This window comes from Oculina patagonica, chromosome 11 (genome assembly GCF_052425735.1).
Source record: "Oculina patagonica isolate OP01 chromosome 11, crgOcupat, whole genome shotgun sequence".
Lineage (NCBI taxonomy): Eukaryota > Metazoa > Cnidaria > Anthozoa > Scleractinia > Oculinidae > Oculina > Oculina patagonica.
The window spans coordinates 16,195,173-16,222,275 of NC_135768.1; the positions used below are offsets into that span (position 1 = coordinate 16,195,173).

A 27,103-nucleotide genomic window follows, 5' to 3' on the forward strand; every position below is an offset into this window, starting at 1 on the left:
GTAAAGCCAGCATCGTACATGAAGGAGCATTCGAAAGCTAAATCGGGTTGATAGAATAAACAAACCATTTTATTGCTACGGGGTAAAAAAAAAAGAAAAAAAAAAGGAAAAAAGAAAAAAAAACTTGACCCTCTGGGATTTGAACTCACGACCTCCGGATCCGCAGACTGGCACCTTACCGATTGAGCTAATCCGACAGACTCTGAAAATGTACGTTGAATATATCCTATATCAATGTAATAGATATTGTGGAGTCTACTAAACTGCTGCGAAACTATAACAGGATCGCGAAACTATTTTCTATTGCTAGAAAGCAGATAATTTACTGTACTCTAAAGTAATTTTTCGTGCCATGAGTAATGATTTTGCCCCGCTTTAAGATTATTATTTCTGTCGTACTGCTGACATTCGGTTTAACCGTGAGCTATTTAAATTTGTCTTGAACCTATAAACCGCCATAAACATTAGTACTTTGGCCGCTTATTCACTAGAATGAAAACATTGTAAGCTCCAGTGAAAATTAAAGAGGTTTGAAAAGAAAAACAAGAAGCAATGAAACAAAATGTGGCTGAAAATGACGTGTAGACTGAGTAATCAACGGCCAAAAAAGTGGACATTGAGAGCCATAATCGATCGATGACTTTCGTGTCTATCTGTAAAGCCAGCATCGTACATGAAGGAGCATTCGAAAGCTAAATCGGGTTGATATAATAAACAAACCATTTTATTGCTACGGGGTAAAAAAAAAAAGAAAAAAAAAAAGAAAAAAAAAACTCGACCCTCTGGGACTTGAACTCACGACCTCCGGATCCGCAGACTGGCACCTTTTTTTTTTTTTTTTTTTTTTATTTCTGCTAAGACAGCTCTTTTGTGAGCTGTTTATTTACAATTTTAATACTTAACTAGATAGTTTTCAGAGCGAGTACATTAAGTTTGTATTCGTTATTGCTATTTCTACAGATTAATTACAGCAGTGTTTTTCGTTGTTTTAAGGTTGAACAGAAAGTCAGCTTATTGGTAACCACTAAGGACTACTAAAGAGAGATTCTTACATTAAATGTTAAAACATAGCTTATCATTAACTACAGTCACGATTGTGTTATTGATACACCATTTGAAAGGGAAAAGATACTGTGTTCCTTTCGCGTTATGTAATTTAAAATCTTGAGCTATAATTTGTTTAATCATAGACTTAAAAATTGCTGAGATAGGAATAATGTTGCTATGAAGACGGTATTCTACCGCAGATTTATGAATGGCATACCTTGCCATATGTAATAGAAAGTTGATTAAATGGATCTTATTCCTTATGTGCTTATTTGATTTCTTAAGTTGAATTCCAAAGAGGATAATTTGGTCTGTCAAAGTAATCGTTTTGTCTGAGATGTCACTGATATAAGCCTTTACTGTTGACCAGAAAGGCAGTACTGTTGGACACTGTAGGAGCAGGTGGTCTATTGTTTCAGTTGCAGTGCAGTTGTGGCAAGTAATCGTGTGGTAGACGTTTATTTTAAAGAGTGAGTAGGCCGTGAGGAGTACACGGTGGGCTATTTTCCAAGCAATGTCCCCGTACTTATTGGGGAGCAGGGGGCAGTATAATGACTTCCAAAAGGAAGCATTGAAGTTCGGAGTGGGGTGAAGGTTCCGTTTCCAGTACTGTAGGCCGTGGGCCTCCGTGTTTGAGTCTTTCGTGAGTATAAGGTAGAAGAGTCGTGTAGTGAGGTTAACAAGTGGAGTCCGCGGGGTGTTAAGGGTAAAAGTAACTGGGGTGGTGGCGCGGTGGAATGTACACTGTGTGGAGATTAGGCGGGACCACGCGTCAGGGAGGGCTGCTTGGATGGTCTGCAGTTCCCGTAAAACCTGTTCCGGTGGGATGTCAGGGAGGAGTTCACATATAGCGCGGGCAGGGAGTAAGCCGGGGATAGCGAGGTAACAGATGTCACGCACTTGCGTGACACCAGATGTAATCCAATGTCTAAACAAGAGCGTGTTGTCTAAACTGGTAATATTGGGGTTTAGGAATAGAGGTTCGGCCAAAATGTCGATGAGGGATGCGGGGAGTGGGTCCCGTGAAACATGGGGTTGGAGTTTTGTCCACGCTATTAATAGTTCCCTATGGAAAGCGGGGATTGACTGGTCGATATGATGGGGTTTGAAAGAGGTAGCTAAGGTTCGGGAACCCAGTGTGAGCCCGGCTACACGTAAATAATGGGAGACGAAATATTTCCAACTTGCAGATTCGGGGCTAAGTAAACGACGTAGTGTAGTGAGGCGTAAAGCCGTTATTTTCGTCCCAATGCGATGTACGTTGAACCCACCCTCGTCGCGGGGTAGCGCGAGAATGTCACGGTTAACAAGTGGCTTCTTGTTAGACCAGAAAAAACGATAGATGGCTTGTTCGATGTCACGAACAGCCCATGGTGGAATTGTTAGAGCCGTGGCGTGATACCAGAGCACTGAGGTTAATAGTCCATTAATGACCAAAGTTTTGCCTTTAAAACTAAGATCACGGCAGGACCAAGCAGTTATTGTGTTATTGATTTTTGTTAGACGAGGTTGAATATTAAGACGAGTACAATCGATGTTCCCGAAGTATAGTCCAAGTATTTTTTCCGGTATGTAGTCATTGTACAGTCGAAATGGAAGAGCTGGTCAGTGCGATGCCTAAAAGCACCGGACCAGAGCCCCTTACATTTGGAGTTGTTAACTCTTGCACCAGAAGCGCGTTCGTAGAGTTGTAGGGTATTAAATGCGTGACGTATTGAGTGGTCGTCGGTCAACAGTAGGGAGGTATCGTCTGCATATTGCGATAGTTTGGTTTCCTCTGTTGAGTTAGGCGGTTTAAGTCCATGAATATTAGGATTACGTCGGATGTGAATAGCCATTAGTTCTGCAGTTATAATATAGAGTGGGGCTGACAAGGGACATCCTTGTCTAAGCCCACGCTCGAGTGTGATGAAAGCGCTTAGCCAGCCATTAGTTTTTACACTGCTTGTTACATTGTTATAGATTATCTGGATCCACCGGACGAATTGTGGACCAAAGCCGAACTTGGTTAGTGATTGAAACAAAAAGGAATGTGAGACACGATCAAAAGCTTTCAGTTGATCGATCGAGATTAGAGCAAGTGGTACGTTATGATCGTTAGCATATGTTATGGCGTCTCGTAGGAGACTGACATTATCGTTAATGGTGCGGTTAGGGATACATGCGGTTTGGTTAGAGTGGATTATCGTGTGTAGAACAGATGTTAGTCTTACAGCAAGAGCTTTCGTTAGAATTTTATAATCAGTAGTAAGAAGTGAGATTGGGCGCCATTGTGTTAAGCGGGTACGGTCTCCCTTTTTAAAAATCAGAGTAATAACACCGCGGGATTGTGAAAGGGATAGCATGCCATGGTGGTACGCAAAGTTGTACACCGCGGTAAGTTCGGGAGCGAGGATGTCCCAGAAGTGTTGGTAAAAATTAACAGTTAACCCATCAATGCCCGGGGATTTGTTAGGGATCATGGCCTTAACAGATTTGGTAAGTTCGGCACATGTAACTAGCCCTTCGCAACATTTGCGATCCCGCGGGTTTAAAATGGGGGTGTTTACATCAAATATTTCTTTTTGGGCGGTTTCGTCAAGTCTGTCAGCGGTGTATAATTCTTTGTAGAAATTGCGTGCTTCAGTCAGGATGTCATAGGGGTCGGTAATAGTGTCTAAATTGTCTTTTGTTAGTATTTTTATTGTCTGGTCAGCCTGTCGGGATTTTTCAAGGTTGTAGAAGTAACGCGTGCTCTTCTCACCTTCCTCGGCAAAGCGAGCTTTTGTGCGGATTTTGACCGATTCCAGGTCGTCGAGGTCAAATTGTTTCAGTTGTTGTTTTGCGGTGAGGTAATTTGCGACATCTGCCGGAAGACCGGAAGCAGCTTTGTGTTGTAGGTTAACAAGCCGGCGTTCCAGGGTGGCGCGTTGTGTATTCTGGATCTTGCGTAGTTTTGAAGCATGGTAGATGGCTATTTGTTTAAAGTTGAATTTGGCTTTATCCCACCATATTAGAAGGTTATCAAAGTCAGCTTTTTTAGTTAGCCAATTATTCCAAAAGGCGATGAGCTCAGTGTTAAATGATGCGTTGTTAAGTAAATTGTTATTAAAATGCCAGAAACCTTTGCCACGCGGGGTGCGTGTAAGGTCGAAATGCATAGAGATTAAGTCGTGGTCAGAGTGTGGGTACGGGTTAATATTAGTTTTAACAGCTAAGTGAGAGATAGCATGAGCGATGTAAAATTTATCTTTGCGCGTTAGGATTGGTGAATGATCGGTGGGATGTTTGCCTGTCCATGTGAAAGCGTGCGTTGTCGGGTGTTGTACACGCCAGATGTCAGTGAGATTGTGTTTTGTAACAGTTGCTAAGAGCGTGGTAATTGCTGATTGTCTTGGTTGAGGGTTCCCTCCATGTTTGTCAAGTTTGGTGTTCGTTATACAGTTAAAATCCCCGCCGATAATGTTGGGGTGACTGGGGGACAAATATTGATCTATAGTGGAAAAAAATACAGTGCGTTCGGAATCTGTATTGGGGGCGTAAAGTGCGGTGATACGAAGAGTGGTTTCGTCAATTGTTGTAGTTACCGTCGCGAGACGTCCGTCACTGTCAGTTTTGCGGTCGAGTAAGACAAAGTCCAGGTTTGGGCGGAAGAGAATTGCAACACCACGTGCGTTATTGTCACCGCAGGACATTACAATTTCGCCGCCCCAGTCACGTTCGATGTCTAAGCGTATGTCGTCTGTCCAGTATGTTTCTTGAATTAGAATAATATCAAAATGTTTTCTTTTGAAAAAGGTAAAAGCGGCATTTCGCCGGTCGGGAGAGCGAAGGCCCCGAACGTTAATGCTAGCAAAAATGAATATAAATAAATATAAGGAAGAGAAAGAAATAAACAAACCTCTAAAGATATCCATGACTGAGTAAAATAAAGTTAAGAATTGTTTTCTGAGTGTTTGGCCTTACGGGCTTTCGAAAGATTAGGCTCAGGTTTGAGCCTGTTTCTTCGGCCACGGCGTTCTTCATCTGAGGACCCACTAACGTGCTCACGCTTCCTGCCCGCCAGTTGTTCATTCATGTCAGTGTCCTTGGAGGTGGTGTTCACGCGGTCTTTCTCAGAGTATCCTAGGTCTTGCATAGTGAATCCGGGCGCTTCTTTCGCGGAGTCATAGCCATCCGTCGTATATCCGTTGGGATCGTCGTTGTCGTTTTCCATGTCATCTAACCATTTCGAGTTTTCCTTTTCCTCTTTATCAATAGCAGCCAGACGCTCTGCTCTCTCCTCGTCGCTTGTGTTGTTAGTCTTCGTTTCCGGTCGGATAGTGTCGTTGTTGTTTACGCTGTTTTCGTCGGACGTTTCATCTGTTTGAGGACAGGACGGTCGCATGTGTCCTTTCTCCCCGCACTTGAAGCAGGTCACAGACGGACAGGCCGCCCGTCTGTGGCCCTCCTCGAAGCAAATGTTGCAGATAGGCTTTTGGTTGGAGTGGATCACACGACACCACTCACCGTCTATCTTCAATGAGTATGGAATCGACGCTTTGGTCAAAACCATTCGCACAAGGCGGTTTCCGTTCTCAATGCCGGCTAGATCATGGCCGGTCTTGTACTTAAGTCGAATTACATCTGATTTGATTTCACCGTATTTTTCCAGCTCTTGTATAACTGCATCGTCGTCGATGTATGCCCGAAGGCCCATAATGGATACGTTGGTGAAAGTACCGGTGGGCGGGCTTGGTTGAATGTGTAGTTCCTTCAACTCGAAGCCGTCGCTCACCAGTTGCTCGGCTTGCTCTTTGGCTGCAAGTTCAACCAGGTACTCTCCAGACTGGAGCGCTTGAACAACGGTCACTGAATCTGCCCCGAGATCGCTCTCGATGCGAGATTTCAGGTCGCCGGCGGACACGTCGGCCGGCGCTCTAAAAACAATGGATTTCGCTTTTCGACCCGCCATAGCGGCGAATCGAGAGCAAAATTGTCCAAACACAAGCACTAAACACTTATGTTTTAAAATAATAAAGTTTCAACGAAGGATGGCCTAGGAAAAGGCTAGATTCGACGGATGCCACAGGGACGGACCAGACTGGCACCTTACCGATTGAGCTAATCCAACAGACTCTGCGTTACTCGTTGAATATATCCTATATCAATGTAACAGATATTGTGGAGTCTACTAAACTGCTGCGAAACTATAACAGGATCGCGAAACTATTTTCTATTGCTAGAAAGCAGATAATTTACTGTACTCTAAAGTAATTTTTCGTGCCATGAGTAATGATTTTGCACCGCTTTAAGATTTAATATTATTTTTGTCGTACTGCTGACATTCAGTTGTTTAACCGTGAGCTATTTAAATTTATCTTGAACCTATAAACCGCCATAAACATTAGTACTTTGGCCGCTTATTCACTAGAATGAAAACATTGTAAGCTCCAGTGAAAATTAAATAAATGGGGAGCTCCGCTTTTAGGCTTGCCTAAATCTATATATTATTTCAGTATGTTGAGATCGAACGCCGGCTATTTCAGTGAGACTTCAATCGCTGATGTCAATAGAATTGGAACGCTTGTAGTGTAGAAAAAAACACCACCGAGAAATCAAGCTATGCGAGCGAAATTATCGTTCGTATATCTTTATCTTAATTTTGCTGGGCAAAAGTCCCAAGTGTGTGCGTCCAGCAAAAATTGTACACAATTTGATTCCTTTGCTGACTAGGAAGCTAGGAGCTACGTTGTTTGATATTAATGGTGTAGGGCCGCTATCGTGCATGTTTAGAAAGTTAAAGACTATCGCACCTTTCAAATAAATATTAGAGAAATTTCTTAAAGGTATGAGCGAAATTAAACATAAACACACTTCTAAATTTCAAAGACATGTTTCGGACACTCCGTATCCATTATCAGTTTGAAGATGTTTCTTTCAAAATTTGACATTTACACGGGCACACGTCTCAAAGAGGATATCCCGCTCCGTATTGTCTCCGTGACACTCCCCGAATAAGTAGTACCGCTCTACTTTTCCTCTTTCATGGATGTGGCGTTCATGGTATTTTCTAACTACATGTAAACGGATGATCTCGGAGAGTCAATAACAGTGAAATAATGTCAAATGTTATAACCGACCACGAAAATCACAAAAATGATTGTCACTATCTTGTTTGTGCGGTTGCCCCTAGCTAAATAAATAAATAAATAAAGAAACGAACGAACAAACAAACGAACGAACGAACGAATGAATGAATGAATGAATGAATGAATGAATGAATGAATGAATGAATGAATGAATGAGTAAATGAATAAATGCAAACTAAATGGTGCGACAGTACATTCTACTAACATGTTGACGGCTTTACTAGTTTCAGCTCTCCATGAAGTTTATCCTCAAAGGTGCTCCACTGGAACATATTTCCTGGTGTGTTTATACAACTTTTCGCCAATTGGATAACCTCAGATTGTTCCATTTTATAATTCCACATGTTAAACGAAGTAATATGTCCAATAAATGATCCTGTAGCATAATTATTGGGGTGCTGAGTCTGTCCAATACGCAGAGTTCCATTCAGAGGGTACCATTCAGTCCTAAACCAGTCATATACATCATATCCGTATATATATGCGCCATCTATGAACAGAGCCCAGTAGACCTTGTCCCACCACAGGACAGTAAGCTGGTGCCAAGCGCCATCTATGCCGGGTGCAGAAATATGGCTACAAAGAAAATAACATCAAAAGCTCCATTACATGAATGACTGACTGAAACTGGACCCTTGATTTTATTATGTAAGTATTTATTCAAAGAGTATGCACAAACCGTGACGACTGATACCGAATGGAATTTTCGTAGCCTCCTTCGCAGCGCTTTTTTTTAAGGGAGCGTTGCGTGAGATCGCCAAAAACGTGGCTGCGAAGGATACTAAGGTTTTTCTTTTTCGCGGATAGGAGGCCGTTTTTTATCCCTGATCAAATGGTTTTAACCCTTAACATGCTAAGCCCGAATTATTCCGGGATTTGGAGGAATGGCCATTCTGCCACTTATGACGTCACCAATTTACACGTCAGCAGAAAAAAAAAAGAAAAAATGAAAACATTACACAGTCACACAAATGTCGTATTACTGCTTCTCGCGTTTGAGACTCGAGCTACTCTATTGCATTTTGTAATCATTATTAATAATTTGATTAATGTTGTTAAGGTATTGTTTAGGTATCATGTGACTTTTCCAACCTTACTCTTTGTCAAAGAGCAGTTTCTTGTCATAGGAACAAGGTATAAAATCAGTGGTGCTCTATTGATTTTGAGGAAGGAACATCCCCCTCCTTTTTCTCCTACTTCTGCTTCTCCTCTTCTTCCTCCTCGTATTCATCGTCGCGTTCGACATCGTCATCGTCGTCGTCGTAATTGTCGTCGTCGTCATCATCGTCATCGTCATCGTCATCGTCGTAATTGTCGTCGTCGTCATCGTTATAATATTGTTGTCGTCATCATCGTCATCATCGTCGTCGTAAAAGTTGTCGCCATCGTCCTCCTCGTCGTCGTAATTCAATTTTTTTATTGAATTTGTTCAGTGCAAATTTAATATGCTGAACCTTTCTGTGAGCACGGTTCATTTAAGCGAGGCTATTTATTCCGAATAAAATAACAAACAGCATTTTATACACTCTGCTAATTCGTCGATCGACTCAACATTGAAATGACGCGCGTACACAAACAAAGAAGTTTATGACACAATCTTTGTAGATTTCTTTTAAAAACAAATAGAGTAGGAAAAAAAATAAAAACGTTATTCACCAGCCGGGAGGTCCGTAGTGGGAAAAACTGTGCCCTCGGTCTTGGAACCACCCTCGGCCTGCGGCCTCGGACGGTATCCAAGACCTCGGGCACAGTTTTTCCCAATACGGACCTCCCGGCTGGTGAATAACCTATATATATCCAGTGTGATATATACTAATTATAGCTTTCAATATAACCATAATCGACTTGCATAGGAAGAAACTGAAAAAGGTATTAAAATAGTCAGAACTACCGTAAGAGCTGTCAAAATGTCTTTCAACTTGTGCCACGACGCAATCGGCAGTAGCTTTGCGCGCGCGTTTAAAAATATCCGCAAATAGACAGCAAGTAGTTTGACATTTGATTTCCTTTTACTCTGAGACGTGACCCTACGCCGAACTTGAGTCACGTGTGGGAATAGGCATGGTTATTATGGTACCTTTTAGGAACTAAAATAAAAAATTCCCATGACCCTCCCTGTCACTTTTATATGGCAGTGCTCGTCTCCCTACAAAACTCATCTGGGTACGGACATGATAGACAAAGCGGTAGCTAAAATCGACATACCCACAATATAGAGTTGGATCTATCCAAAAACACAATCGTGCGGAATGCGCAGAATCCATTACAAATTGTGACTGTATTGAAACACTTCCAAATGTAAACAGTGTGAACGGGTAACTGGTAGTCTTTATCCAAATCGACGCTGTGTACTGTGTTATGGCCGAAGTCCATTCCGACCAGGCGTAATCGTTGACGTCTTGACGCCAGAAATGTAATTCAAAGTTGGAGCCCCCTTGATCTGAAAGAAAATTGCAAAAGAGAAGGAGGTCAGTCGATAATGCAAACTTTGCAAACTCTCCCACTCTCTTATGCAGTCGTCATTTCCGCCGTTACCAAGGATTGCGTGATTTCGTGGAGGCAGCATGACTGTTATAGGAGGCCTCGTCGACGTGACTTCTTGGACACAGCACGTTAACACGGCTACTAAGAAAAAGTGTAGAGGCAGCGTGACTAGTGGAAGGCAGCGTAACTATTATGGGAGGCAGAACGACTACTTGGACGTAGCGTGTATACTTCTAGGCAGTGTGACCGCACGGAAGATGTGTCGACGCAGTGGCGACTTGGTCTACAAAACTTCAGTACATCACGCTAATTTACAAAGGATCTTTAACGAATTCATGTTCTTATTGAGCAATGTGATTATGTTTCGCTTACATGCTTTCGGTTGGCACCACAGGGCTTGATATATACCCACACGGGGCTAACACTTATGTACGAATTATCCATTTGTCTAATTACCTTCTTCCCAACCGCGTTCTGTAAATCCACCGAACACATAATTATCTTTCCTGATTATGGACAGGGTGGGGCCTTTATTGTCACACTGTTGGTGAAATGTAGATACATCCCAACCATGTTCTAGAGCGTGGTAACAAGGTATCCAACGCGACGAGTCATGGCCCTCTTCCTTCAACATCAAACTTAAGTATTCATGATAAGTGCTACTCATTGGAACAATCGAAGAAATTATCTCTGCGCAAAAAAGAGAAAATACATCGTGTAAATACCGATGCGAATTTGACTGTTAGACTGACGTTGGTCATAGCAAAAAAAAAAAGAAAAAATGAAAACATTACACAGTCACACAAATGTCGTTTTACTGCTTCTCGCGTTTGAGACTCGAGCTACTCTATTGCATTTTGTAATCATTATTAATAATTTGATTAATGTTGTTAAGGTATTGTTTAGGTATCATGTGACTTTTCCAACCTTACTCCTTGTCAAAGAGCAGTTTCTTGTCATAGGAACAAGGTATAAAATCAGTGGTGCTCTATTGATTTTGAGGAAGGAACATCCCCCTCCTTTTTCTCCTACTTCTGCTTCTCCTCTTCTTCCTCCTCGTATTCATCGTCGTGTTCGACATCGTCATCGTCATCGTCGTCGTCGTAATTGTCGTCGTCGTCATCATCGTCATCGTCATCGTCATCGTCGTAATTGTCGTCGTCGCCATCGTTATTGTTGTGGTCATCGTCATCGTAGTTGTCGTCGTCGTCATCGTTATAATATTGTTGTCGTCATCATCGTCATCATCGTCGTCGTAAAAGTTGTCGCCATCGTCCTCCTCGTCGTCGTAATTGTCGTCGTGGTCATCGTTTTTGTTGTCGTCATCGTAATTGTCGTCATCGGCCTCGTCCTCGTCATCGTAAAAGTCGTCGTTATCGTCATTGTCATCATCGTTGTCGTAATTGTCGTCGCCGTCATCGTTACTGTTGTCGTCATCGTAAATTGTTGTCGTCGTCATCGTCGTCATCGTCGTCGTAAAAATTGTCATCATCGTCATCATCGTCGTCGTAATTGTCGTCATGGTCATCATTATTGTTGTCGTCATCGTAATTGTCGTCATCGTCCTCTTCCTCGTCGTCGTCGTAATTGTCGTCGTCATCATCGTCGTCGTAAAAGTCGTCGTTATCGTCATTGTCATCATCGTTGTCGTAATTGTCGTCGTCGTCATCATTATTTTTGTCGTCATTGTCATAGTTGTCGTCGTGATAGTCATCATAAGCGTCAGCAGCAGTAGCAGCAACAATAACAATAGCAACAAAACAACACAACACAACGACCAAAACCGAAACAACTTCCACAGCCACGACAACAACAACACCAACAAAAGATCAACTCACCTACTCCAGGACCAGAGGGGTCGCGTGGCGCAGCCGATGAAGGAAACAAACTGCACTCTTCTCTTGTAAACTTAACCTGGTCGATGGAGATATCTCCCAGATAACTTGATCCTTTTACGGCTTCAAAAATGACCTTAAGACAACAGTCACATCGATAAAGTAAGTACTTGTAGGAGTCCATCAACAGGAGAGTAATGTGCCAGTATATCAGTTATCCAGCCAAACCTCAGTTTGAGTTATATTTAGCAATGGTTTCCCTAAAGTTCTTAGTACTAATTTTTAACTTTCCTTAAATGACGCATCCACAATTTTATGTCATCACCGTGATAAAAAATTATGTTTTGTCTTTGCTAGTTCCATATATTGTTTTAACCATGGCTTGATTCAACACTCGAAAATAGAGAAGCGACATCTTCCGCTGGACTTAGACAGACTTAGACAGACGTAGCATAGGAGATGTATATCAATGATATCATCTTTAGCTTGTATTTTGATTCCTTGAATTATATGATCACAAATTATAGGCAAACACCATTCAAAACCTTTAAAAAGCGGGCAACAAAGAATGTGCTTGTGGTCATTGGCCCAACAAGAATGCTAAAAAGTTAAAATTTTAAAACGTGCATGCATATGACTTTCGTCCTCTGAATCAGGCTACAAAATGCCATATTTACCTGATATTGCGAATGAATCACATTGACAGGGACATGCGCCTCTTTCCACGTATCATTTTGGTCTTCAAAGAGTCTCCATATCAATTCCTCCTTTCCATGGAGATCCGTGGTGTAAACATTAAGCCTTCCTACATGTACGCCCGTCATGTGATAATGAAATTTAAGGCATGTGTATAAGTTGATGTTAGAAGGTGCAACAAATCTAGCGGATTGCTCAGACTTTGAGGCATCGAAATGGATATAGTGACCTGCAGGAAAAAAGCGTGATAAATAATATCACTGGGATCATAGTGATAAAAGTTGGTCAATGTTTGAATATACACTGACCTCGGTTTACATTCCTCTTAAGCTCATCGATGAGCAAGTTAAGCATAAGTCAGTGGCTTACTATTGGCAAAACTCACCATCTGATTGGCTTAACAAATACCAAAACGATTGTTGATTGGATAAATCTTTGAAGGCTCTCGGGGGGCGCCGGTTTTTTGTGCGTTTTTGGCCGAACAGAACTAAACGAAACCTTCAGTAAGTCAGTTTTTATGTAGGTTTAATAGAATGGCCACACTAAGACTTTCAGACCTTCCCTCAGCTGAGAAAAAAATCGCAGTCTACTTGTCAACCATTAGGACTATTTTTGCCCTTTTCCATTTCTCTTTTTCTAGTTTGTTTTGTATATACTCACTGTATGTAAAAGTTTGAAATGGTATCAATAAACAAAATGAAAAAAGTGAAAGAAATAACTGGACAAACAAATAAAAAAATATGCAACAACAATAACGCTCCAAACCTCCACCAGAGACATCATCACATGGCCCAGTCCCCTCCGTCTCAGTACATCCGTGAGATAGCTTCCAGCCACTGGAACTGTTCAAGAGTTGTATCCAGTCCCTTGAGTTATCGTCGAAGTCAAGATAAACTGAGAAACATAAAACGAAACAGTTAGGATAAAGCACGAAGAAAGAGCGGGTTTTCTTATTGACTGTTAAACAGTTATATGTGCACACACTTGCAATGAGCTACCTGATTTTCTCTTTCAGTCGAACCTCTCCGCACGGACACCTGTCTAATACGGCCACCTCTCTATTACGGACAATCTCAGATGTCCCGACAAAATTCTCAGATATTTTCTTTAGAAAAAATCTCTGTAATACGGACCCTCTATCTCTAATACGAACAACAGACACTTAATCTTGGCCCCCAGGGGAAAAAATTCATATAAACTTAACCTCTTTATTACGGACAGTCAGGTAATCAGGCGATGATATTTTGTGTTCATAACGCAATTTCCTGTTTGTGGTAACAAAATCAACAACGTAACGCTTTATTCCTCTTAGACGTTTTCGGATTTGTGCTTGGTGTTAATTTTTTACCTGCAACGAGTTACTAAATACTTTAAGCTGTTTATGAAGTCAAAAGTGACAACGACCATAGTTGTGACCTCTTTAATACGGACATCTCTCTATTACGGACACTTTGCGCTGTCCCTTCGGTGTCCGTATTAGGGAGGTTCAACTGTACACATTATTAAAAGGCGATCTAGACAGTATTTCAGGAAAGTTGTGATGAGAATAAAGAAAACCATCGACTTGAAGATATTAGGGACCGTCATATCGAAGTACGATTACGAGATCGAGTACGACTTTCGAAGTTAAATCCAGTCACGTTCCCAGAACTCCCACTGACTCTTCACTGTTGCTGACCAGTTAAAAAGGAGACTATCACTACGAGATTGGTGTGAAATGTGATAACCTTAAGCATAAGGTCCTAGGTTTTGAAAAGTCGTACTCGTAATCAATCTCGTACTCGTACTTTGGTCTGAAGGTCCCTATTGTCTTGATGTACTACCAAACTCTAAGAAATAACATTTAAAAAAATGTATGGGAATCAGTAGAAAGAATTAATATTTTGATATTTTCATCCAGGCCCCGAAACTATTTCCCTCGAAAGGCATGTGTACAAGATCGAATTCATGGTAACACTTCAGCTTAGTGCCAAGGCGTTCTCTCGTGTTTAGATGGATGCGCAAGTATGGGTCGGGGACGCGAGGATGACGTCACCGTATACGATAGCGTCCAGACTCCCGTGAGTCAAGAAAGTTCAGAGACCCGTGTAATACTACCTATAGTGGACTATATGGGGAGGCACTTTCATACCTTCTTCTGTAATTATATAAAAGGGAGGGTATTGCACGAGTTGGAGCATATTAAAGGTAGGGAAAAATTGTCATTTAGGTATTTAAAAGAACCTTTCAAAATATCTCGAACAGACCCATCGAACTGTTGATCTATTTAAGTTTTTAAAGAGGGTCTGGATGGGGTTAACTGACAACTGACAAAGGGCCAAAATTTTAACTGACAACTGACAAATGGCCTAAAAATTAACTGTTAACTGACATTTGGAGTGGGTTTTACTGACAACTGACAAAAGACCCGATTGTCCTTAATATCCTACAAAAACCCGTTGTAAATAACATTGTTCGACTCTTTTCGTCCAAAATATATACTAATACTATATCTACTATACTTATACTTAATCTTGACCTCTCTTAGCAGTAGGATGCTAGAGTGTCATGTTTCGTTAATAATTTACCTTATGGCCCATGTACGTATTTCACCTATTGACTCTGCCTATTGACGCTGGGTGCGCGCCAGCTTACACCATTGCTTCTATAAAATGCCGGCGTTAATTCGGATACGACATTTAAACGACATAGAAGCCGTGAATACGGTTCTGGCGCTCAAAAAGCACCTTGATCTAATTCCTTGGCTCCAAGGAATAAAACGAGACGTTGGAGATTTCGACATCAAATTTATCGAATGGCTCCGACCGGGCGGTAAACAGCGGTAAACAGCGGTAAAGCAACACTCTCGAGCTACTTTGCTCAGTATAATGACAGACGACCAGTGGAAGCTGTAGAATGATACAGGTAGCGAAATTAACGTTGTGTATTCTTAGTGCTTTTGTATTTGGTATTGGTATAAATATAAATCATGCCAGGTAGTCCAGAATAATATGATAATAAATACAGTTGGACCGCGCAAATTCAAACTCGGTTATTTCGAACTAAAACCCATTCCCCTTGAATTTGCACTTTAGTCATTTACTATCAGCTATTTCGAACTACGTTTGGTTTCCCCTGACGGTTCGAAATATTGGATACGGTATTTTATAAAGCTAGAAGCCGTGTATCCCTTTTTGAAATTGAAATTGAAAGTGTTGATTTTTTGTGGAGGGAGGAAAACCGGAGAACCCGGAGAAGAACTATCGGAGCAAGGACGAGAACCAAAAACATACCCAACCCACATGTGACGCCAGGTGAGGGAATCAAACGCGGGCCACATCGGTGGAAGTTGAGCACTCTCACCACTGCGAACCACTGCGCCATCCCTGCCCCTCCTCCACAGAAAGATAACTGGGAACGGCTACGCGTTCAGAAAACATATCGTTCTAGTTTTCATGTAATGTGCAATGTGATACTTTAAAAATAGTATAGGAAATCGCAAGACCTTTTCGTACAATTCGTGATATAGGCACAAGTAATTATTTGAAAGTTCTTAAAATTACACGTGCCTTTATTTTTTATTTCTAGTTTTCCGTACTGTGAATCATGACCATTCGGGAACGATAAACTTAATAACCCCGCGGTTCCTCTTTAGACTACTTTGGGTGTAAACTTCAGTGAAGTAAACCTTCATAAGACTTCGCGCCAACATCGTAAATCTTCGTAAGACATCGAGTCAACTTCGGAAATCTTCGGGAAGAAGACTTCGTGCCAACTTCGAAATACGTCGTGTCAACTTCGGAAAGAAGTGTGATAGGTAGAGCTCTCATCCAATCACAATCAAGTTATTTTGTTGAGTGTGCTATAATAATGATATCATTACGGCGGCCCTGCACAGAACAGAACTAAATTTTGAAGCGTTGCGGCGGTGCGAACTAGGTTATCGTTTGAGTAGCATTTGTTGATAAAGAACGTCTTTAGAAACATAAAAGGCCAATTGCAATGATTTCAACGTCAAAATTGGGAAAAAAATAAGCTATTATGTTATCAATTTTCGAATTAATGATATCATTTACATAATATGTGCTTTTTTAGCTAAATTTTGGGTCAGAAAGAAATAGTTAAGCTACATGGTTAATTATTAACAGTCAATTAACTGACAACTGACAAATGGCCTAAAATTTAACTGACAACTGACAAATGGCCAAAATTTTAACTGACAACTGACATTTATAACCCCCATCCAGACCCTCTTTAAAGAGTTTGTATGAAAGGGTTACCTTTTTTATCAAACATGATTTATGATGGTAAGGGTTTTGCACCTCGGGCCTCCTGGTAGAAAACAATGTTTGAGTACCCCCGGGCTAGAGACTAAGTCATGAACAGGCTGGTAAAACATGTCTTTGTAGTTTCATAAGAAAAAGGAGCTATTCTTATAAAGCCAAATAAAAGAAAAAAGTGTTTCTCGTCCTGATTTCTATAAAAAGAGAGCGGGCGGGCGCTTTTTTTTGTTATTTGTTATTCCCTCCATCGTCAAATTCTCCAGAAGCAAACTTGCAAAATAAATCCTGACCTCTCCAGTACGGACCTAACGCGCCGAGGCTTTAAAATTTATGTCTTACAAAATTTTCTTTGTACTTAATTGAGGAGTAACGCCTGTTGGTTTTTGTTCGTTCAAACTTTCCCAATAACAAATATTAAAAGAAAAGAAGCGGCCCCCCCAAAAATATGGCGCGTTTATACTGTCAAAATTCAACTTCACAAATCGAAAGTCATCTTTCTAAATCGATCACCATTACTCCAATTCAATCAACAAACCTTTTCTAAATCGAATGACATTTTCTCATAACAGATGGGTTCATTCGATCGGATACTTTTCAAATTGACCAGCTTTCTTCTAAATCGAGCAAATTACATCCTTCACATAAAATCGATTAGGTTAATTCGATCAGATACTTTTCAAATTGATCAGATACCTTTTAAATCGATCACCATACCAAGATGCTTTGCTGGTAGGGTGACCCTATTCGGTGGAATGATGGAACGACACGGCGGAATGCCGGAATGACGCGGAATTGCGAAACATTACAAAAAAAGACGCAAAAGCAACGACAAAAACAAGCAAATAAAAGTAAAATTATAACTGCTAACTTTCTCAGACGGCGATTTATAATAAGGCTCACAATTTCTGGTACTCTAACTGGTGGATATACGTTGCCGTGACAGAAAAACCCACTTGTTTACAGCGGCTGCCAACCGTAGAAAACCATTAAACAATAAATATATCCCATATAACGAAGGATTCTTTATATATCTTCTTAATCCTTTAAGGACGTCGATCTCGAGCCGGGATTTCGAGGTAGGATACTCGAGCGGGATCGAGTGAGGATTTCGTTAACTTACCGAATTCTCGTCCCGCTCGAGACAATGAAACGTATAAAGCCGAGTACGCTAACAAACCAATTAGAAAAAAGAAAAAAACGAAAGGGCCTGAAATTTACTGAGTTCGCACTGAGAAAAAGGAAACCCACAACAAGGGGGTTTCCAGATGGTCACCCATCCAAAAACTAACCCCGCCCAACAGGGCTTAACTTTGGCGATCAGAAGAGAACCAGTGCTTTCCTTCGCGCTTATGGTAGCAGTCCCAGACAAAGCAAAGCAAAGAGTTACAAGATCATGCAAATAAAGAACAGAAATACCTGATGATTAACTGGGTTTATACTGTTATAAACTGATTTACGCGCTCTTTCTAATACCACATGGAAAGTAGCGGTTCTCATCTGATCGCCAAAGTTAAGCCCTATTGAGCGGGGTTGGTATTTAGATGGGTGACCATTTAGAAACCCCCTTGTTGTAGGTTTCCTTTATTCCGTTATTCCGTGATTAAGGATATTCCGTCATTCCGCGTTTTAGAATATTCCGCCATTCCGCCATTCCGCCGTGCCGCTCCGTCATTCCACCATTTCTCCGAATAGGGTAACCCTACCAGCAAAGCATCTTGGGTATCGTGATCGATTTAGAAGGTATCTGATCAATTTGAAAAGCATCTGATCGAATTAACCTAATCGATTTTATGTGAAGGATGTAATTTGCTCGATTTAGAAGGAAGCTGGTCAATTTGAAAAGTATCCGATCGAATGAACCCATCTGTTATGAGAAAATGTCATTCGATTTGGAAAAGGTTTGTTGATTGAATTGGAGTAATGGTGATCGATTTGGAAAGATGACTTTCGATTTGTGAAGTTGAATTTTGACAGCATAAACGCGCCATACAAAAATGAAGCGGGCGAGGACGAGAAACATTTTTTTTTAACTTGGCCTAGTTGCGAGATTTTAAGTTCACCTGAGAAACATACCTTCGGATCTGCGTTTAACCTGATCCTCTGTCATCGCTATCTTCCAAACTGACACGTCATCAATCGAAATTGACCTGCTCCACCCACCACCATTCTCAGCTGAGCCAATCAGGAGCTTAAACGGCTCACTCGCGAGGGGTAAGCTCAACCGAACTGGGGTTGTGTCAGAGGCCATCAACTTTCCATTGACATAGAACTTGAGGCCGTCATCAGGTGTCCAGGTTAATGTCGCGTCGAACCATTGGTTGACGGTCAAGGGATGACGTATTTCCCAGAAAGAGTTTTCTTTGGCAAAGAAAATGTGGTATCGTCCACGACGCATGGTGAAGCCTAAACCGTTTTGGAACATGAATACTTCTGGAGAAAAATAGAAATAAAGAATGTAGTTAGTGACCTACGAAGGCAAGTCATTGTCATTTAAGCACTTTGGACCTCCTTTAGTGCCAAAGTCTTTCTCTTAAGAAAAATAGAAATAAAGAATACAGTTAGTGACCTACGTAGGCAAGTCAACAAAGCACTTTGGACCTTCTTGAGTGTAAAGCCAGTCTTTCTCCTAAATGAACTGTGTCACGGATTCTAGCTAAATTTAGGCATGGAAAATAACCATCAATTTGGTGAAATATAAAAATAACCCCTTAAAACAGTGAAGGATCATTTCAATAACACACTAAATACAAAAGAAGGTTCGGATGGCAAAAAGCAACGAAGATTGAAACGGATTGCAATATGAATTTTTGAAATATTGTTGGGCTGAACAGTTTTTAAACTTTTGCTTGTTTCTTTAAATTATATCGCCCGGGAGACACATTTGGTTGCAATGAAGCTGTGGTTTTGATTCTTAAATTCACAGAAATAGTATCTTTGGAAACATTAAGTTTCATAGCAAGAATTTGGCAAAACGTAATAACATAAACCTAACTCAGCCGTGACACAGTCCCTTAAAGCCTATTTTCTGCCCAACAATTCAGTATTATTTACTTGTTCTTTGAATCATTTCGTCTTTGGAATTATTCTTTCTAAAATATGTTTACTATTAAATTGTGTTGTGTCTAGCCACCATATGATGGTTTTATTGCTTTATTGCATGTTGCATTTTATTGTTTTATTGCATATTGCGAATTTGCTGTCTGCAGGGAGGTAAACATTGGAAAGATACGATACGATACGATAACGATACTTTATTACGTGAAAGAAGCTAAGCTTTACGGCTAGTTTACAGTTATTTCACGAAATTAAAAACTTAAAATCTAAATTAATTAAAATATACACAATATTAAAATGCTAACTACTATAAATAATATAATTACCATGATTAAAAATATAAAAAATAGGTCACCAAGGGTGACATGAGTCTAATGCCGTATGGCATAGTGATACAGATTGCGCGGTTTTCGTAAGCCGGTTAAAATTGGTTAGAGGTTTGTGTTCGGGAGTTTAATTTAAAATGCTTATAGCAAGCTAGGGGCATCGTGGATGATTATGGATGAAAACGAAACAGTCATAAATGTTATATGCTTCACAAAATTTAAAGTATGAACAGGAGTTGATGTTACTTCTTCCGTATTGTCCGTAAAAGCAGAAACGATTAAACATTTGGACAAGATTGCGTGACGATTTACAAAAAGCATGTTCATTACAACAAGGGTTGAAGAACTTCACATCGTTTTCTTTCAGATTTTTCACCATTTTGATGATGACTCTTGAAACAGATTTTGCAATAAAAGCACTTGAAATAGTGACTGTTACTCCATTGTACTGTAACCACTTAGTGACAGATTTTCCTAAAAACGGGTGTAAATGCTCACGTCAATATAATGATGACCTTTTGAACGCTGGAAACTAGGCAATTATTATCGAGCTACCATACACAGGAGCGAAGACTGTTTATCATGATGTACAAATTTCGCGAATCATCACTTCCATATCAATGTAACCATTTTATGATTTTTCTAGCTGTAAGAAGAACTTAAGATCTCTGAGAGTCGTAAAAGCATGAAATTCGATTTCAGTGTATGGCAAAGGCCGGGACAGTGTAATACTGCAAAGCGGCCAAACAAACGCATTTTGATTTAGTCGCGTAACTTGATTTACATTTATCCATGTACATCTTTTATTTTTGAAGGTTTTTGTTTGCACTGTAAAGAAAAAATTGGTCAAAATTCGAATGACTTAAATACAAAATACGAGGTAAAGTTTTCTATTTTTTAAAACAAAATAAATATTTGGTCGCATTGTGTAAATAAACGCGAGTCGCCGTCGAAATATTTTTTCTCAAAGACGTCTTGCTTTTTAAGCAAGACGAAAACACAAGTGCTTAACTGAACTGAAAACGAAGATTTATTTTCACAAAAAGCTTACAAATGTCTTAACTGGAAAATTATTACGTCCTGTTCAAGTGTTGAATAATCGTGACTTGAGAAAGAACTTTTAATTATGCGTGGGAACACGTGTCGCTGATTGGCTGTTTTTAATTGAAACTAATCGTGCGTGTCCGTACGGAGTCCGTTCTTGCAGCTGATCATTGTTTTCTACATTACAGCGAACGATTATCGATCCCGAACCATTCCCTTGGGATTGCTAACAGCTTTTTTCATATAACAAAGAGTCTAATGCGCATGCGCAAAGCGCACGCAAGCATTAGACTCAAAAATAAAACATCCTTAATTGATTAACATCGCTATAAAAAGTCCTAAAAATAAAACTTACAATTTAAAACGTTAAATTTCGAATGTTGCGTATAAAATCCTATACAGTTAGAATACAGAATATTAAGAATACAGTTTTTGGAAAATTGGCGTGTCCCAGCAGTCTAGTATTTGTGCCAAAATCATACTTTAGAGTCCAATTATGGGATAACAATTTAATTATGGTTAGTTACTCGATATCTGGCAGGAAAATACTCGAGCATAAAAGTTAAATTGTACAAATCATGTTTTCCGACTGATATTTGGGCACATATACTTCGGCTCAAGACTAACTATCTACAGATGCGTCCTTTGTGTTTTCAGCGATCTTGATGAACTATTAATTACCTTTGCTTGTGTCCTGTAGGCCTCGCGAAAAAGTTGGACTTGAGCATATTGAAAATTGACACAAAGACTTAAAGCCCCAAAAATTGCAAAAGAAAACAGCGAGGAAATGCAGATACCTGTGAGATTACGTTTACCATACAATTCCATTCGTAGCCTGCAGTAGCTATTGCAGGCGGTGATATAGAGTCGAATAAACCTTCCGTATATAGATGGAACAAACCAGTTTGTAACGGCCAAATATTGATCCGAATTTGCATCAAACTCCTGAAATGTAACAAAGGAAATACACAAAATATTTAATACAAGATGCGAACAATGTAGCGCACTCCATTCAGTAAGAACCCAATCCTCCAGTGAAATAAATATCCCTTTAATACTTAAAAGGTGTTTCATTTAAATGTTGTTTATGTAGAGAGAGGTTGTTCTGGGAAGGAGGGTTATTCTTCATTCCAACCCACTCCGGACGAGATATCATACACTCCTTTTAAAAAAGCAACAAACCGTTTACAAACAAACTCGCAAACTGATTTAAATGCGGGCCCGAGAGGGCCAACTTTTGGCATGGTCAGCAGGGACAGCTATTTAACAATTAGACGGCAAGCTCGAGGTTTCTGTCATAGTCGATAGAAACCGAGAGCGAGCCGTCTAATTGAATATCGGTAGAATATATTTATTGAAGGTGTTGATTGAAAAAGTTCAGCGAAAAACTGAGCGCGCGCTCCGGGAGCCGTCTATCGATCGTTAGCATAACCACACTGACCTACTATTGGTAATCGCGCAATCTGATTGGCTAAACAGGTGCCTACTATCGATCCGTAGAAGGCTCTCGGAGCGCGCGCTTAGTCTTCGCTGAATTTTATCAATCAAAACCTTCAATAAATCAACTCTAGCTATATTTTGTGTTTAATAGATCGGTCAGTGGGTTATGCTAACACAATTAGACGGCTCGCTCTCGGTTTCTACCGGGTTATGCTAACACAATTAGACGGCTCGCTCTCGGTTTCTACCGGCTTTTGATAGTTGACTCGGGGCTTCGCCCCTCGCCAACTATCAGCCGATAGAAACCTCGAGCTCGCCGTCTAATTGTTAAATAGAAGGCACCTGGGTAGCCAACCAGATTGCGCGCTTTGCCAACAGACGGCCGCTGGGTTATGCTCATTTCATATAAAAGGTAGAAAAGCTTAGAAGAAGGAGTTAAGTTTAATTTAGTTAACTTTACTTTACTTTAGCTGAAGTTTACTAAAGTTAAGAATGATTTCTTTTAAGAGTCGATTCTTGCTCATTGAACTAGACGAAAACAAATTCCGGTTTATGGTTGGGCATAATATAAGGAGGCAACAAAAGTGCTGCTTTAGATTTGGCGCGAAGTTTTCGTGAGATCATAACTAACCCGTCCCCAGGCCTCTAACTGTACTTCGCGTTTGACCGCAAAAGAAGGAAAAAAACTTAGGGACTGAGTTGTGGCCAATAGATTACCTTTACGCCACTGCTGTCTTCATAGAACGTCCAGTCATTCCCTTCAGAGCTGAAGGCGATCTGATAATTCGTTATCCACTGCGTATTTGTGCTTCTTCCCTGAGTCGCAATACATGTGACTTCCACTTCTTCTTGTAAATCAACCTTCAAAGAAACCATATCACAGTCAATTCCGACATATTATGAAGTGGAAATAAGGTATGCCAGACAACCGTATCAAAGTTAGGTTTTTTATAATAACTGACAAATTTATTTTCAAATTAGTTTGTGGATCCACAGCTACTTTAAAAATGTAATGTATGATTTGTGAGAGGATAGACCCGTTAATAAGTGTACGCAAGTCGTTCATACATTGTCTCTAAATTTTTTCACGCACGTAAACGCACGTAACAAATTACGCGTCACTGGAAATCCACCTTAAGTTTTAAACAATTTTCTAGCGCATTTGTATAATAAAAACCGCTTGCGTTGTTAGCAACAATTTAACAAGTCAAGTTATCAAGTATTAACTGTGTCATGTTAACCTTCATAAATAAATCATTATTCCATAACTTGGCTCTCAATTGTGATTAAGGCGCATTTAATTCACTATTTAGACGAGCCGATCTTCCGAGAAATGACATCACTTTAATTCCCCCCCCTCCCCCCGCCCCACAGGCAGACAACGTGGCTTATTTGCACTGAAACTTTTATGGCGGCAATCCAGCCTCGTCCCCAGGCCTATTTGTGCTGTGGAGTAAGCGGAGGAGGCCTGGAAGTAAGCGCGATGGGTGACGTCACATCCCAACTCGCCAAGGACGACTGGGAACGTGGCTGGCATAATATTATACAAAAAAAGCCTCACCTGGAACCAGTTTCCCACGGTATTATATGCCCCATCAGGTTTATACGGACCCCATGCACGTGACCCCGCATCATGGTTTAGACGCCCTCTATAAGGCCAGTAATATCCTGAGTTTACGCCATCATCTACATCAACTGACGATGCTGTGAGCTTTTCATTGGGAACCGTCCCATCTTCAATGCCATGTGCTAGTGAGCATCCTTTAACCGGAAAAATGGATAAAAGAACGAAACATAAGGTACAGAGTAAATTCCGTCCAATCCTAGGAATTGAATGAAACAGGTAGCGAGTCTCTCACGGCCTTTTATTTCTGTTTCTGTAGCACGAAGTAGTTCGAAGTATTGTTTTCAAGGTAAGTTGCTAGTGCATCGCAGGGTATTTAATTCCATCTTAATTACAGGTACTTAATTCCAGGCCATCCTGACAATTTATGGGTCTACATTGATAATCTTGATTGCGAACACTGAGAAGCATTGCGAGCCATCGTTATATCACAGTTGGACTGTTAACCTTTTGAAGATTGGAAATAAAATCAGAGAAGAATCTGTACAGTGGTTTTCGTTACTCGGAAATAATCAATGAATTGCGTACCAAAGCCGAAGAAAGTAAATCTGTGGACCACACGAAGCAGAAACATTCTTTTGACTTAGTGGTATTCAAACCCACGATCTTCAGATTAGGTCACTGTTGTTCTACCGACTGAGCTACGAGTTTGACTAAATTTAAAGTAATATATCAAACACGAGAGAGAGCGTTTCATCACATTCCCAAACACCGAGTAAAGAGTTGAAAATACGATGCACAGCAGAGTATATTTGACGAACTTCTAAATGCCTGGAAATGTGATGAAACACTCCCTCTCATGATTGATCTACCGCCTCAATCAAAACTAAAACTACAGAGAAGTAGAAGTAAAAACAAAATCGTAAAAAGCTATGTTCAGTAAGATCACATATATCCAAACCACCGCGACGGTTCTGAGCCCCTTACTTTTAACTTGATGTATTGAGGCGTTTGTGAAGTACATGCTAACAGGGACCGCGGAGCCGGGGGAGGGGGGATTGGAAAAATGCTCCGCGGTCCCTGGCTAAGGCTATACAAACCTGCATCGTAAACATACAGCTCCATTTTCATACATAAATGTTTTTGCTCAGTCATAACAAGTTGGACTTTGGCAGCTTGGAAAGGCGGAAAGAAGGCTTCTTTTACCACAACACCGGGAGATAACAGGTTAAATCGAAGAACCTAAAGCACAAACGTCACTTGGTCATAGAATAAACATTTATCCATTAAATCAAACTTAAAGGCTTTGTGCGAACTAACAATTTTTAACGTAATGTTTAGGTGGCCCGCGGGTATTTATGAAGCTGGCAGTTCCCTTTTTTAAGCGCGTTTTAAAACAGGAAAACGTGAAGCGATTGCTTAGATTTTTGAGAATATGAAAGAATAATGCTTAATTTATATATAATGATAAATTTTATGGCGATCAAACGCGATTTGTTTAAGTTTTGAGCGATTTTCGGAAGCCTTCGTTTTTAATAAAATGCGTTTTTTTTTTAAATGCCACGTTGAAATTTTTTGAAATTACCCCAAAACGCTGCCAAACAGTTGAAGTCTACTCACAACAACTTACAGGAAAATCCACTCCGTAGATTTCCTGAACGAGCGACATCTTTATTTTGCCTTTAAAAACTGTTGTGTTATGCGTCTGACTTGACCGTTGCATAAATGTGATACTTATAATAACCCAGTACCAGCCAGTTTTGAGGCTGATGTCACCTTAATCTTGTGTGTAACAGTTAAGAAAACCGTGTATATACGTTAAATGTTAGCAGTCAATAAAGATGGAGGGTTTTCAGCCGAATTTTTGAAAATATCAAACAAATAACGTTATTTTAAATTGCGAAAAATTTGTCGATTTGTTTTGCACTTTTTTAAAAGCTGCAGCTAGAACAGGATATTGCAAAGGTTTGTGCCGAGTTTCAGCGTATTTCGTTCATACGGTTTAAAGAATTTCGGTCGGAAAGTCAGGTACATTTGCTTTCCAAGTTCTAATCGCTTTGTAAATCTCGCATTTCGAATGAAATTATTCTGTTGTTGTTCGAAGAGAGGTGTTACTTCCAAATTCCGCACGATCTTCTTCCGTCAGGGAATACACGTGCAAGAACGGTCATTGGCTTCGGTCACATCTAGACTGCTAACTATAGTTAAGGCGGCGTTAACTATAGTTAGCTATTTCGGTAATGTGACCGCTTCTCCGTTCACCCTAACTATAGTTAGAAAATTTACGCCTCGCTGATCCAAAACAATACAGACTAACTATAGTTATACCCAAGCAGGGTTCATGGGTTAGTCTTAAGTTTACAAACGAAAAACCAATCCGAATGCGACAATTCTTTTCGCACGTGCGAGATGAACATTAATATGCAAAACAAAGCGTGAAGGGAAGGAAAAAAAGAAAAACAACATGCCAAGAAATTACATATCACCAATGTTAGGCAAAAATAAAGCTTGAATTCTTCGGCTTCTAGCATCCTTACTTCATTTTATTTTCTTCAACGCCGAGAGGCCGTGCAAAAATAGAAAAAATAGAGGAACAACTGGACACAGATCAACAACAAGGGCAGTCATAAACTAATTTAAATTCGAAATTATTTAAAAGCTAATCAGAACTAACTATAGTTAACTGCATTGGTGTGACCGCAAAGACGACCGAAAGCACTAACTATAGTTAGGTATGACGTCACGTAACTTGAGACTAACTATAGTTAAACTTTAGTTACGTCGTAGATGTGACCGCAGCCATTGTCATTTTAGTAGTAACTATTTCAGGCCGTGTTATTTCCAAGTGGCAGAAGATCAAGCAGAATTTGAAAGTAACACCTCTCTTCGAAAACAACAGTATAATTTCATTCGAAATGCGGGGATTACAAAGCGACTAGAACTTGGAAAGCAAATGTACCTGCTGACTTCCCGACCGAAATTCTTCAAACCGTATGAAAGAAACACGCTGAAACTCGGCACAAACCTTTGCAATATCCTGTTCAAGCTGCAGCTTTAAAAAAATTGCAAAACAAATCGACAAATTTTTCGCAATTTGAAATAACGTCATTTGTTTGATAGTTTTAAAAATTCGGCTGAAAACCATCAATCTTTATTGACTGCTAACATTTGATGTATATATGTCTGAATTTATCAAAACCAGGTCAAGGAAATTTTCACCGTTTAAGCGCAAATCGCTGTA

At 40.3% G+C, this 27,103-nt stretch overlaps 1 protein-coding gene and 1 long non-coding RNA gene across 2 annotated transcripts in view; both read right to left on the bottom strand.

Moving 5' to 3' along the window:
• LOC144629674 (uncharacterized) overlaps nt 1-27,103 on the bottom strand; it is a 55,975-nt gene that overhangs the window by 2,366 nt on the left and 26,506 nt on the right. Inside the window, exons 14-24 of the mRNA XM_078487901.1 lie at nt 24,963-25,104; nt 23,860-24,059; nt 23,016-23,159; nt 21,656-21,803; nt 18,508-18,864; nt 12,938-13,066; nt 12,154-12,401; nt 11,480-11,612; nt 10,098-10,331; nt 9,363-9,597; nt 7,363-7,733 (exon numbers count right to left, since the gene is read on the bottom strand). Coding sequence (XP_078344027.1) covers nt 7,363-7,733; nt 9,363-9,597; nt 10,098-10,331; nt 11,480-11,612; nt 12,154-12,401; nt 12,938-13,066; nt 18,508-18,864; nt 21,656-21,803; nt 23,016-23,159; nt 23,860-24,059; nt 24,963-25,104 — 2,341 coding nt within the window. The remainder of the gene's footprint in view (nt 1-7,362; nt 7,734-9,362; nt 9,598-10,097; nt 10,332-11,479; nt 11,613-12,153; nt 12,402-12,937; nt 13,067-18,507; nt 18,865-21,655; nt 21,804-23,015; nt 23,160-23,859; nt 24,060-24,962; nt 25,105-27,103) is intronic.
• LOC144630448 (uncharacterized) lies at nt 55-6,256 on the bottom strand. The gene is made up of 2 exons (XR_013566540.1): nt 6,117-6,256; nt 55-824 (listed from the first exon to the last, which is right to left on the bottom strand). It is a non-coding gene; the product is annotated as an uncharacterized LOC144630448 (long non-coding RNA).